Below are 14,650 nucleotides of genomic sequence, written 5' to 3'. Positions count from 1 at the left end.
AAACTGCTACAAGATTTAGCACAGGTACTCCATAAACACACTTTTAAGCACCACTTTGGTCCCTATCTATATATAATACAACCTATGTATGATTTTAGTTCAAAGCCAAAGGCTCATGATTTACCATACAGTTTATTGGGCTGGGCCCCAGCCAAGTCAACAGGACTTCAAGCCATGGTGACCCCGCAGCTCAGCATTGCTCAGCATGTGTGTGTATTCCAGATACCCTTCACAAAGGATCCATGTGTTAATTGGCGCCTGACTCATGACTGGAACCAGGTGTTCTTGTCATGAGTCCTGGTATCATCCAAAAATCTATATGCAGATGAGGCATAGGGCAGCCTGCTCTGGTTCAACCTCATGGAGGATGGGACCACACTAATCATGTGCAACAAGCTGTGAGAAGCCCTGTTTTGGGCCCTGTTTGGTGAAGTTTTCCAGACATTTAAGGCTGGTGAAGAAATAGAGATCAGAAAGAAAGGCAGAGTTCAGCTGCAGGAGTGAAGAGGAAGTAAAAATTAGTTCAGTGTAGTGGCTTACCATGATTTAAAAAAAAGTCTGCACTGAGGCGGACTTCATGCAATGGGCACTACGATATATCTTATTCAGATGTGCTGCAGTAACCTTTACCTGTAGCAGGTTCATAATAGCATTGAAACAGATTTATGCCTTAAAGGCAGAAAAAGGGATCAACAGAGCATCAGGGTGTAACGAATGGAGGAGGGAGACTTAAAGCTTAAAACAATGGCAGTGGTAAGCATGACTTGATGGCATGGTAAGTCACTATTGACTCCAAGATGAACATGGGCCGACAATGCGAGGTCATGGTTGGCAGGGCTAACCGGACCTTATCGTGCATCCACAGGTGCATCTCGAGTAGAGCCAAGGAGGTGATCCTCCCCCTCTATGCGACACTGGTCAGGCCACAGCTGGAGTATTGTGTCCAGTTCTGTGCGCCCCATTTCAAGAGGGATGTGGACAACATGGAGAGGGTCCAGAGGAGGGCCACCCGCATGATCCGGGGACAACAGGGCAGACCCTACAGTGAGAGACTGCGGGACCTGAACCTATTCAGCCTCCACAAGAGAAGGCTGAGGGGGGACCTGGTGACCGTCTATAAACTCACTAGGGGGGACCAGAAGGGTTTGGGGGAGACGCTGTTTCCCCTAGCGCCCGCTGGCATAACAAGGAGTAATGGGCACAAGTTGATGGAGAGGAGGTATAGATTGGACATCCGCAAAAACTACTTCACAGTTAGGGCGGCTAGGAGCTGGAACCAACTTCCAAGGGAAGTGGTGCTGGCCCCTACCCTGGGGGTCTTTAAGAAGAGGCTGGATGCCTACCTGGCTGGACTCATTTGAGTCCCGTTTCTTGTTTTGGGGTTTTGTTGTTCTCCCGCCCTGGCGGGGGGTCGGGCTAGAAGATCTACTAGGTCCCTTCCGACCCTAAATCTATGAAACTATGAAACTATGAGAGAAGCATGAAGTGGAAAAAGTTGAAGAGTGGAAATGAAGATCTGGAGACAGATGGAGAGTGGACAAAGTTGGAGATGAAAGGCAAAAAGATGACAGCAGGAGCAGTGGTGGAGGCAGCAATGATGAAAGAGGTGATGCCAAAAGGCAGAAAGGAGCAGAGGAGAGTGAAAGACAGAGCTGGAGAAGGTACATCAGGTGAGAAGCAGAGGATCGTGGGAACACAACAGCAGGCCAGCGTACCAGAAGTGGCACACTGGAAAAACATAGAAGAGGCACCAAGAGAAGCCAGAGGAACAGAAGCTGCAGATAAAAGCAACTTTAACTGGTGACAGGAGGCAGATGGGATTGATGATGGACAAATATGATTTCCTGGAAACGGTATGGTTTGAGATTTTTTGGAGGTGTAGGCAGAGCATCTCACCAGCCAGACTGCTTTATCAAACCAAAAGACTTGGGAATTAACTTATTGGGGACGGAAAAGAGTATGAGAACTTTTGGAAGAAATATGTAGAGAATTGTGGGAGGGAGGAATTAAGTAGAATAGATTTAGTTCATAGCAGGGGAAAAGTCAAGAGAAAGAGTGGTTATAATTTGAATGTACATGGATTTAATAGGACCAGAAGACATAGAAAGATGGATGGAAAAGTATGTCCAAATGATTACGTCATTAGAGAAAGTAAGGGACAAATATGGCATCTGGATGGGGACTTGGAGGGCATGAATAGTGTTATAAGCAGATGAGTGGAGCCCAGGTGGGGTGCTGCACCTCCTGTCAGTGATCCAGATTGGGGTGCGCTGGAGTTTTATAGTGTACCACAGGCAACTAAAAAGTTGCCGCAGATGCAGAAAAGTGGGGCACCTGTCTGCACACTGTCCTCTTACGGTGTGCTACAGATGTGAAGGAATGGGGCATAAAGCAGCAGAGTACCAGAAGTCCATAAAATGTACTTTGTAGGAGAGTGGGACACTTGTTTTGTAGGTGCCCCAAAGCCTTTGCAAGTATAGGCAGATCCCCTGCGGAACAGCAAAACCTGGAGAAGGAGAGCAGAGGAGGCAAGTTGGACACTGAGATGGAAATAGTGGAAGAAGCTCCGCAGAAGAGTGAAACAGAGAAGGAGGGGTGCAAAATTTCTGTGATTAAGGCAGAACAGGAAGGGATAGGAGATGGTATACATGTGGTGGGTACAGCAAACAGCTCAGATGCGGAGGTGGGGAAGAAAGAATAGATAACAGAAGTGGAAACAGGAAGAGAGAGAACCAGAGAGACAGGCTGGGAAAAGAAAATGCAGGGGCTGAAGATCAGGAAGAAGAAACCTGATAATGGAGGAGGTGAGTGAGAGAGAGAGCCAGAGACCAGTTTTCTGCCACTAATGCCTCTGGGTTCCAGCCTGGAGTGGAGATCAGAAGATGGAAAATGGTGCAGAGGTGGAAATATGCAAGATTTCCTAAATGCAAAAATGATCTCTCAGCTTGCAAAGGCTACAGGAAGGGGAGGGAGGGAAGAGAGGTCAACCACCCTGAACAGTAGCACAGATGGAACAGGTGCACTTGTTTTAAAACAATATCTTGCTGGTGAGAGAAGTGCAACACAGATGGGGCTTGACAAGCTCATCAAGGTGTCAAAGAGATACAGAGAAGAAGAAACAGTAGGATGTGTTTTGGGAGTGTACATATGCAAAGGGGGTGTGGGAAAGAGTCCACTGCTGTCTGAGTGTCACCAAAATAAACTTGTCATTAGAGATGGTGGGAGATGGACTCATACCAAAGGGACTGGAGGAAATGTTATTGAGGACTTTATTAGTGTGTGCTAAAACTAATTTATGGAAAGTAAGAAAGCTCTGGGTGTTTAAAGGGTTGGCTTTTACTGAAAGAGTGACTGAAGTGGCTGCATGAACTGAAATACTACATCTGTTGGAACAAGGAAGAGATTGGAGGGGAAGAGGCAGAGAAGAAGTGGAGAAAAAAGGACTGGACATGCTTGTTTCACTAAACCAATAAACAGGACCAGTGGGAGGGATGGAGAGTTTCAGGTGCTTACTGAGGTAACAGTTTTTTCATGAGGTTCTGTATGAAGAGAGAGATTTTTGTAAAGGTTTGTGGGGGTGGTTTTCTGTGGGAAGTTGATGTATGTTGTTTAAGGGTTTAATCTATGTAAGCTGTTTCTGTTCCGTGAAGTCTTGGTTTAAAAAAAAAAAAAAGGATGTTCAATATATGTAATATATGTAGCTTTGTAAGTGTAGGGTGATAAGCAGGGATCCTGGAGTTCTCCGATTAAAACAACAACAACCAAAATGATCTGATTAAAACCCCCCAAATTCATGTTTTTCCATTATTAAAATGAAGGACCACTATATATATCTACAGATATCTATAGGTATCTATAGATATAGATATCAGTTGAACACAATATTTATTGAGATATTTGCAATTTTAAAGCAACTTGCAAGCCTACCAGTGCCTCAATCACCATAATAAAATAAATTCAAAGTACCTGTAAATGTTAGTATTTGATTTTGGGGGGTTTTTATTATGGAAAATCAGTTTCCCCCTGCCCTCTTTGCTCACCAGGACACAGGTCCAGGCTCCTCACTCCTAGCCACAGCCTCACTCCCAATCCCCTGCGATTTTCCACAGGAAACTTAAAAAACAGATCCCTGGTGATAAGTGTGTGGTTTAATAAAATTTATATGAATGAATGAATAAATAAATAAATAAATAAAAAGTGTCCCATCAGTATGTTTGCCCCATATGAACCATGTGTGTTATAGTTATGCTTAGTGTTGGCTGCATTTAGTCACCTTCACAATTAGTTTCCATTAATGAGTATATGCTGCTTTTGGCAGCAGTTTCATGATAGACGGTGTATTTAATAAGGCTTCCTTGTATACAGTTATAAGATAAAGGCTTTTTTTCCCCATGCTGATTGTGGGAGGTGGGGAAATAGTTTTATATTTGAGTATATACAATAGCTTCTCTAAGGGTAGAGATCATTATTCACTTTACTTCCATCTCTTCTTTTCCCCACCAAAAATAATTTAAAAGTGGGAATGGAGGAAGGAAGAAAATATCATTTTATTACTTTAGGTCCCTGTTTGTGCAATAAAGTATCTCCACCCGATGAGCATAAAGCTGCTGCTGCCTATTGTTGAAGGCTGTTTTCCACTAGAGAAGTTTCTGATGGATGGTTATTATATTGAAATGCTGATTCTTAGCAGAACATTTGCTGTAACTAGTTTTGCTTTTGTATTTTTTGAAAATAAGAGAAGGAAAAGCTCAGCAATCAAAATTGACTGTCTTGCTAAAGCTAATGTGTGTGCACTGCTACTAGATGCATAGAAATGTTCACTGGCAGCAGTGCAATGTGCTGCCAGTCTCTCTATTGTCAAAAGAAATGATCTCATAAAGCAGTGTTTCTCAGCCTGTGGGTTGTGACCCAAAAGTGGGTCACAAGAATTTATAAAAGGGTCATGAAGAAACTTAAAAAATGGACCAATAAACTTAAAAAATGGACTCTCCTTTAAAGAAGAAAAACGTGGGAAACTCACTTTTCCCTTCCAGGCTGACAGGGTTACAATCTGCAAGGGGCTGCTGGGGTCCTCCCACCCCACACACCCAGCCCCTGCCCCACACACTGAAGGGCTGGGACCTGGGAGTGGGGACAGTGGGTCAGGAGTGAAGGGCACGGGGTCCTGGTACAAAAAAGGTTGAGAATCACTGTCATAAAGTATTTCTGGGAGCAAAAGTGCTTGTTCTTTATATAGTAACAACTGCTGCTGCTTTTAGGATCCCTTAAGAAAAAGGCCCAATCCTCTTCCCGTCTCTGTACCTTATTTGAGTCCTCTGGTGCTGCGTAAAGAGCTTGAATCCTTGTTGGAGAATGAGGGGGAACAAGTGATACATACATCCACATTCATCAACCAGCACCCCATCATTTTCTGGAACTTGGTTTGGTATTTCCGGCGCTTGGATCTACCTAGCAACTTGCCTGGGCTCATTTTAACCTCAGAACATTGTAACGAGGGAGTGCAGGTAAGTGTCTTCCGAGCAGTTGGTAATATGCAGATGTTGCAGCATGTTGAATAAGTTTTATTTTTGCTCATAGAAAAGGTCAACAAATCCTTGGTTGGCAGCATTTAATAAAAATCTGGCCTGAATAACAAATTGTAGGTTTTTGCTTCTAATACTAGGAAATACATTACTGTCTTTTGTACGAATGATCATGAGTGAGAGTGCAACCAACACCTGAATGCTGAGCAGGTTATTTTCTAGCTCTAAAAGGTATTTTGAATAAACATTTGGAAGCAAGTGAATGAGGTTTTCCTAGAGGACTGCTGGAAGGGGGCAGAAAGAATTTAGGGAGATTTCTAGTGATTCATGAACGGGATCTCTAACATACAGCAGGGTGAATTCGCTACCTGGCTATGAAATCTGGGATGGATTCTCTTCTTCAGTGTACTAGGTTTATATCAGCATATCTCCCTTTGAGTTGTGTCAGTATAAAAATGGGGTTAAACAATAGAGAATTGGCTATATTTGGGGAATTGACTTTAAGGGCTAGATCTTTTTTTTTTGGTAAGGTTTACATCAGATTTGTGGGATATGCCAGATATATAGACCAGATGTCACCAGGCATTCTTGCATGATGTATGTGACGAGTTGGTATTTCCACATCTTTTGTTTGTATACACCTACCTTTGAAATTCTGTCCATAACTTTTCAAGAGCAAAGTGCATGTTTACCAAGAAAAAAGAATAGTTTACCAAGAGACGTGGCTAAATTGACATCACCTGAAAAATTTTTAAAGCTGCATAGTGGAGGGTGAGACACAGTACAGTCAGTGCCATAGCTAGGGATGGGCTAACATTTTTCCTCTTCTTTCCCTTACCTTCTGATTTATATAGCAAGGGCACTGTTTCTAGCTTGTGAATCCACTATGAGAGCTGAGCTGTAATTGAGATTTGTCATTGATATTCACACTCGGCAGGTTTGCTACTGTGATTTTTGACTTTTCCGTAAATGAGCAGCTGCCTTTCCTACTTGTTTAACTAATACGTATTTAAGTCAAAATGCTCCCCCTACCTAAAATCTGGAAATCAACAGAAAGCTATGCTGCAGTCTTTTCCAGCAAGACCATCATCTGCTAAAGATAGTTGGGGTGTTTCAGGGAAACTCTGACATCTTATGCTGTTTGGGGCATTGCCATCTTTCTGTTCACTGTACAGTGCATACCATATTGAGGCCTTGGGGTGACTGAGGCTGCCAGGAAATACTGAAGTACAAACAACAATGATACCGTTAAATAGATATTGTTGTCAGCAGTTCCTTAATAGGAGGATGATTGTATAGTGATATAACTCCTATATAGATATTTTTTCCAGGCTAAGGCTGGGTTTTCCTCAATTTAATCTTGCATTCCTTGGAAAAGAATTTAAAAGAGCCCCTTCTGATACCTCAATTCAGATTTTGCTCCCACAAAAAAAAGTCGAAAACAACTCTGTAACAGAACCTGTCCATTTTATTAGACTCAAAATGAATAGTGCAAAGATTTTATCTGCAGCACGCAAAAATTAGCAGTCCTTGGGCTGTTAATTTTTTAAAACATTACTTTCTTCTCATTCTAGCTTCCTCTGTCATCTCTGTCACAAGACAGCAAGTTAGTGTACATCCAGCTACTGTGGGACAACATCAATCTCTATCAGGAGCCAGGCGAGCCTCTGTATATATCCTGGAGAAATTTGAGTAAGTGAAATGCATGCTAGAGGGAACAGGGCTTGCAAAGGGGAAGGAGTCATTGACTTGTTTTATTTTTCTGCCTCTGAAGTTGCTGTACCTCTTAGGAACAATTTTTCCCATGTTTAGAAAGCGTGTGAAAATCTCTGTGGGAAAACATTTGTTGTTGTATTTTGTATACAAATTACAGTATTCTCTGTGTAGATTTTTTTGCTTCTAAACTGGGAAGGGATTTGATCCTATTGTACCCTGTACATAGATTTTGGTATCTGATCTTTCTTGTTATGTTACAGTCCTTATTAGGTAGCCAGGAAAGGGAAGAACTGATGCAAAGAAGATTCTTTCTAAAATAAGTTCCTTTCTTTTCTTAAAAAAAGCTGTCACATTTCTGTAGCTGCCTTTTACCACTTGTAGCTGTACCACCATATGCTAGCAGCTTCAGTTCACCTGGCTTGAATTCTGGGAGGAATTTGAAACATTCGTGGTGGATATTTTACTTCTTTCTTCCCTCAGAACCAATTGTAGTTTTTAAGTATTAAAAGCAGCCTAACCCAGGTGAGAGCTGGGTGTAGAGCAAAAAGAAACCTAAACACATTCTTGTAGGATTTAAGCTGCTTGTAGGAATTTGTTAGGAAACTGTGTAACACATGATGGAAGAAAAGTCAGCCCCTGGGAGTAGCTTAAATCTAAGCAGACAGGTTGAATAGAAAAAGGCAAAGGGAAGGTCAGAGAATGGTGCCAGTGTAACATGTTTTGCCTTTCAAAAGAGCTTATTCATGTGCATTGTCTGCAGGGTGCTAATTTATAGACACCAACACACATTCTGGAATATAAATGAGGGAGTAAAGCTTGTTACAATGTGCTGAAAAATAGTTAAATTTATATCACTGACCAAACCTGCAGTAGGTTCAGAAAATATCTGTTAAACCTGTTGACAAGCTGTAGTGAATGGTGAGGGCTGGTTTTGTTTTGTTTTTTGTTTTGTTTCTGTCAAATTAATTAGCAACTACTGGGTCTGAATTGACTTTCATTAACAAAAAAAGCACTTCCTTGCCCTTTACTACATAGCTTTGACATGCCTTGATTCTGCCTGCAGCAGAACTTGTTGGCTTCTCCTGGATGTTCTGGTTTTCATTCAATGACCTTTTTCAACTCAGTCACTCCAAAACCAACAGTGCAGCAGAACATCCTGTAAGTGATGCTCAGCTGGCTTTTGCTCCAACTTCATGACACCTGCTCTGTGGTTATACTTTATACAGTGGTTATAAGTTACCTTCACAAATTATTCCCAAAAAAATGTAAATGCATTTCCTTTTCTCCTTGCCGCTTAATTTTTTTTTCTTCCTTTCTGTGTTGCTTCCAAAGATGGAGGCATAGCATAAATGTTACCAATTTTAGTTTCTTAATTTTTTTGCATCACTTCAAGCCTATGAACTAATGCTATTTGGCTGAAATATGGTGGCCTTCAGCCAGTTGCATTGCTTACATGGGACTTGTGTTTTTTAACCAGATATAACACTCTTCTCTTCTATGGTGGCAAACTTTCGAAATCTAAATTTAGTATTAATATATTGCAGCTTGAAAAAACTGCTTTGTTTTATAGAGATATTGTGGCAAGAATATACTTCAATAAGTGAAAACGTTTTTTTTTCTTGTGCTCCTGTGTTATGAAATGCCCAGGGTGTTATGGATGTAGTTTGTGTCCTGCTAATCTTGGTGTGTGGCAAAAATTGTGTAAATAAGCAAACCTACTCTGTTGTAGAAATTTCTGTATAGAAGAGGGTGTAAACGTATACTCTACATGCAAATGTGGGCAAATAGATTTCTCACCCTCACTGCATTTCTCACTAGTGAGAAGAAAAATATTACTAGTTACAAAAGGTCTGAATTGCTGTGTTTTTTTCATCCAGATTCAGCAGAGAAGAAACCATCCACAACTTCAGAAGACCAGCAGGCAATAAGCACTTTGTTAGAGAACATCAAACTAAGTATTCAACACAATAATGTTCTTAAACCAATCAACTTCCTTCTGCAGAAAGTTCAACCAGGTGTCAAACGACAAAGGTACAAGGATTCTGTGTCTCTTCTTCAACCCCCTGCCCAGCTCTACATTAAAATTTACGTAAAATTACACTTAAGGATTTTAAGTAGGGATCTACTTAAAGTGTGTGGAAGTGAAATAAAAATTGCAGGCCATTTGTGGTGCCCAACACCATTTTCATGGTCTTTTTGCAGTGTGCACCTCCCTCCTTTGCCACTGATTGGCTGTTGGGAACTAGCGGCCCTGTCCCTCACTGCTGATTGGCTGAGAGGGCTGTCCGTCATGCTGCCCCGCCCCTTGCCCCTGATTTGCAGAGGAGCAAGGCCACACAAAAGGCAGCCCTCTCCTCAGGAAGGAGAGAGTGGCCACAACCTTGGCTGCTCCCCTTCATGCCCACGGGTTCCCCCACCTCCCTCTCCCCAGTTGGTTGCAAAGCTTGGCCACAGTGGCCACTGGCTCTACTGGGGAGCCAGCATTTTATTTTTAGTAAGTTTTTTTCCAGCAATTCCATACAAGATCTTGGAGAAAATCAGTTTTTGCAGTTTCCGTGAAAATCATAAAATCGCAAAATAAATAGATCCGTAATTAAGGCCTTTATATGGTAGTAGTTTAGAGAACGGTTAGCCCTACCTCAAATTTCCAGGCTTCTTATGCAGACACTGTAATTCTCCTGTTCTGTATCCAGATACTTGGGAGCAATTTTTTGTGAGAGTACTTAAAGGTCTGTATGGATTTGCAAATGCAGTTGTTGCAATGATGTCCAGATTAGAAGGCTAAACATCCGTTAATGCAAAAGTAGATATGTAATATGCAGTGTCTTTGTGCCTCACTGTAAATCTAACAAAGATACACCATGTTCAGTGATATAAATGTATCCAGATTCCACATGGTAGGAAGAAGAAACATGTTGAGCAATTTAATTAAAAATAAAAGCAGACCTCCGGAGAATATCATACATCATGCCTGTCCGGCTTCTAAGGAGTGAAGGGCTGTATGCCCTGCAGTCTGCACCCACTGGAGCTGCACCAGGGTGAGCCATGGGCCCATTGGGCTGCACGCAGCATCAATGTTCAGCCCCTGCGCTGCACATCTGGTCTCACCTTGTGCCACCCTGTGGGGCAGCTGCACGCAGCATGAATGTGCAGCCCCTGCACTGCACATCTGGCCTCACCTTGTGCCACGCTGTGGGGCAGTAGTGGAAACTGGAAAAGGGAGAGCCCAGAGTTGTGGTGAATGATAGGGTGAACTACAGCTATGCAGGAACCTGGGGACCTGCAACTTAACTCTGTGCAGGCCATGGGCAGCCCACGGGCCACCAGTTGAACAGTCCTTTCATACATCTGGCCACCACTATTACATACACAAGTATTGTATTTAAGACTATCATATTCCATGCCGTAGAAATATGATACGACCTTAGTGAATTATAACATCATCATAACAATACCATTACAAGTAACTTGGTCCTTTTTGATTGGCATTTCAAGCACTCATCACCATGGAAAAGGATAGGCAAGTGTCAACCTCAAGATCCATCTTGATCATTTTCTGAATATTGTTCAATTCTAATAAAAGTAATAAAATGTTCTAAAACTAAAATCCTAATTCCAAATATTAATTCATGAATTGGGCCTCAAATTAAAAAAATACATATTAAAAATAAATGCATGGGTTTATTTGCCTTGTAGGTTTTTATAACAATAAGGCCAATTTTCTACCTTTCTTCCGTAACTGACAGCAAAAAATATTTTTAATGGATAAATCTCTTGTTTCTAGAGTTGGGGCTTAAACAAAAATGCTGAAATTTACACAGCTAGCAAAATCATAAGCTACCAGTGCTGGAAAAAAATGTTTACAGTACAAATAAGATTATGCTTACATAAAGCTGCATTATAGAATACAAACATACTTTCAGCACAGTCTTTTTTTTAGACTAGTTTGTACTCTTAACTCATCTTTAAAATATTTTACAGAAGTTTTTACCGAGAAATCCTGTTCCTGTCTTTGGTGTCCCTTGGCAGAGAGAACATCGACATTGGTGAGTTAAAATAATATGGCGCGCACAATTATTCATTTGTACATGCACATTAAAATGAAGAGTTGGGGCATATGAATTGGCTTGCAACTAGTCAGAAAATTAGTTTTATGCCTCGAAGTGTCCATGCAGCTGTTGAATTGGCAAGCATCCTTACTTCAAGTGTAAATAATGAATACTAGCTTCTGTAAGTATGACTCGTGATGCTTGCTTTGCATTTAAAATAATTGTTGGAACTTGCAGAGTGATTTATATGGCAACCCTATTTTTGCAGGAAAAATTAAATTTGCACTTGAACGTTCTATGTAAATGACTTAAATTATGTTCTTTCCATTCCAGAGGCCTTTGACAGTGAGTACAGAATTGCATATAAAGGCCTAGCTTCTGATGTGCTTGAAAAGATGCAGAAAATGGATGCACCTCCAGGCAGCAGGGTGGAGTGGTGCAGAAAATGTTTTGGAGCCCCTCTCATTTAAAAGTAAGGAGAAATACCACAGAACTTTCACAAGACAAAGCAGGGGTGGGACAAAACTGGGAGCATACAAATGTGGATTTCAGTTCCCAAAAGATGATGCAAAACAGCAAGCTGGTGTTAAATCTCTTGCGGCTAACCTTTGCATTTTATTTGTCATCTCATGCAATAGTGTAAAATATTCTAAAATACCTTTGGACCTTGTTTATAGCTAGGGTTATTCCACTCTTCAATCACTGATCTGCCTTTTACTGCTTGTTTGTATGTATGTTTTTCTTCCTTCTCATCCCCTATCTCCAGTTGCATAGAGGGAGGAGATAAATAAGAGCATTTAATTGGTGGCTGCCTTAAGGTCCATCAGTACTAAAATATTTTATTGAAATACCTTTCTAGTGCACCAGCTTAAGTGTGACAGTACTCCTATGGACTGACCATAAGGTAAAGAGAGGGATCTGTTGTATATGTGTTCATTGTGTATGTATTGGAACCCTTGGACTGCAAGTTGCCATACATTTTCCTTAGACAGTGGTCATTATACCAAACAGTTAGTTAGATGCGACTATTTTGATAGATTTCCCTGTCCAGGTCGATCAAAAACATCAGTTGACAGACTTTAACCCTCTGCTTTGACTGCATTTAAAAGCTGTTTAATTTCTCTACTCATAGTGTCCTGCTCTGTGAATTTGGAGATAACTGTGAATATATGACTGTATTCTTCCAAACAGTGATGCGCTGCTTTCCTGAGTGGTTTGGAGAAGGGTGTTTTTCTGTAAGTCAGGGAGGTAACTAAGGGTGGTACCCAAAGGGATTAACAAAATCAAAAATTGTCCAGAAATTAAGCTTTTTAGAGATGTTTCAAAACAAAAAAGTGTCCCTTAGGGTGAATTTGCAGCTTCAGATAACTGCCCCCCTCCTGGGTCTTGATCTCTCTTTTTTTAAACCTGTGGGAAAATTACTTTGCACTGTTACGTCCAAATTCAATATTTTTATTACACATATTAATAAATGTGTTCTTCAAGTTGTGTATGCAGAGAACAATTCAAGAGCTTAAGTGAATGGTATTAAGAGTTAAAACCCTCTTTAGTTTCTTGCTGGTACATGAGAACTTGTTCACCTCCTGTTCCTACTGAATGATAACACTACGCATGCCCTTGGCAACCTGCAGTCAAACACTGATTTGGGATTTTTAATGTGTCCAAGGGTAGATACACGGCAACATTTGTGGTGCTGTTTCTGTTGAAATCATAGGAGAAATTGCATCAGCGCATGTCTATATTTTACCAGTAACTTCACTCATGGGAGAAACAGCAAGGAGAAGGGATTCATGGATTATTAGGAGCATAACTGAAAAAGCACAATCGCACTCTAAGCTTGAATGTATTCTGTTCAGACTGCTGCCTTACTTTACTAGTATCCCACACTCCAGGATTTTGACTTTCAAAAACAATCAGGGCATGAGGATCTTTTTTAAGGTAGCTGAAATCCCTCCTCAAAAACACAGTGCTTTCAACAAGTTGCTGACATGTCCTTCAAGCAATGGTTTTTAAACTATTTGTAGCAAACTTTTTTGCTTTGTAGGCTGGATCTGTTGTTTTTAAAGTAAAAAATGGCTGATCCTTAACTATGTTGGTGGGTTAAGTAGAGATGGAAACATTTCTCCACATTAAAACATATGCATTGTTACTACTTAGAAACAGAGGGGTAAAAAAAAGGAACTTTTTTTTTTTACTTTAGCCTTTGGAGGCTAATTGTTCACAGATGTAGGAACAACAAAACCATGCCACTTGTTAAACGTATGTTCTAATCGTGTTCAATTTTCATTTTTCTTCCCAACAATATAAGACATGTGCAAACAATTCTTTAAACTAAATAAAAATTCCTACAAAGTGCTCTCCCAAGCATTTTTATACTAGCATTATAGTAGTGATTAAACAAATAAGAATAGCAAAGATTGTGCCTTATACTTCAGCACTACCTTTAAAGCCCCCAAAACTAATTTAGCATATTCCACTGGTAACCCTGAATAAGCAACTAAACCATGTGGCTACTTAGAGCAATTTAAATGACAATACATTTTGAGTACACTTATGCTGATCCAGTTCTGTAAACTATACAGGTTAAAACGGTATGCTAAAGACTTTTGAGAGGTAGCAGCTAGATTCCTTTCTATCCTGTAACCATCGGAGATTAGGATCTATCATCGAAGCACCTTTTGTGTAGTGACTCACCTCATCCATTGTTAAAAAAAATTGAATATGACCCTGGACTTCTGTAAATCAGTTTCTCAACCTGTGGTATGCACACCCCTGGGGGTACACGAGACAAGCAGGGGGTATGTGGGTACCCCAACACTCTCACCCTCTTTTCCTCTCTCTCTCCTTCCTCCTCAAACCTATGGCAAAAAAATTTGGCGTGCCACGCATTGCACAGTGCTTTAAATTCCCCAGTAATAATTTGGCATGCCACACTTTGCGCAACACTGGGTTCAGCCCTCCTAGCTTTGGCCAACTTCACCTCTAGCCCAGGTGCATACTTGAGTTGTGCACCCCTGGTGTAAAAGGTGGCAACTCCACCCACACCAGATCAGACATCTGTCATATCACGTCCTTATATACACAGCCCTTCTTCCAACATACAGGACACATTAGTCTGTAAATATTAATTTTCTAAATTTTTTATATTAATCTGCCCTGGGCTGCCTGTCATGCAGCCCTCAATGGCTTGCCAAAACTCAGTGAGTGCCCTCTGCCCAAAATAATTGCCTGCCCCTGAGTTAGGGGGTACTTGCTACTTAAAAGGTTGAGAAACACTGCTGTAAACTGCCAGTAGCATGTTTATTATGGTACTAAATGGCTGTTAAACCCTGAAAAGCTGTTAAACCTTCTTCCCTGGAATGC

The 14,650-nt window shown here is 41.0% G+C and overlaps 1 protein-coding gene across 4 annotated transcripts in view; it reads left to right on the top strand.

Annotated features, from left to right (window-relative positions):
• DENND4C (DENN domain containing 4C) overlaps positions 1-13,995 on the top strand; it is a 137,717-nt gene extending 123,722 nt beyond the window's left edge. For 2 of the 4 annotated variants that reach the window (XM_019517509.1, XM_019517508.1), the window contains 5 exons: positions 5,259-5,504; positions 7,097-7,214; positions 9,116-9,269; positions 11,220-11,284; positions 11,621-13,995. In XM_019517509.1, the coding sequence (XP_019373054.1) occupies positions 5,259-5,504; positions 7,097-7,214; positions 9,116-9,269; positions 11,220-11,284; positions 11,621-11,757 (720 nt within the window). In that variant the 3' untranslated portion in view covers positions 11,758-13,995. Of the gene's footprint in view, positions 1-5,258; positions 5,505-7,096; positions 7,215-8,273; positions 8,782-9,115; positions 9,270-11,219; positions 11,285-11,620 lie in introns of those variants that run through there. The other 2 variants (XM_019517510.1, XM_019517511.1) reach the window with 2 other exon arrangements.
• The last annotated feature ends 655 nt before the right edge of the window (positions 13,996-14,650 follow it).

Source organism: Gavialis gangeticus, unplaced genomic scaffold (assembly GCF_001723915.1).
Source record: "Gavialis gangeticus isolate Ggan-Ray unplaced genomic scaffold, GavGan_comp1, whole genome shotgun sequence".
NCBI classification, from domain to species: domain Eukaryota; kingdom Metazoa; phylum Chordata; order Crocodylia; family Gavialidae; genus Gavialis; species Gavialis gangeticus.
The sequence above is the reverse complement of the archived record's forward strand: the minus strand, read 5'-3'. Positions and strand labels throughout refer to the sequence as shown.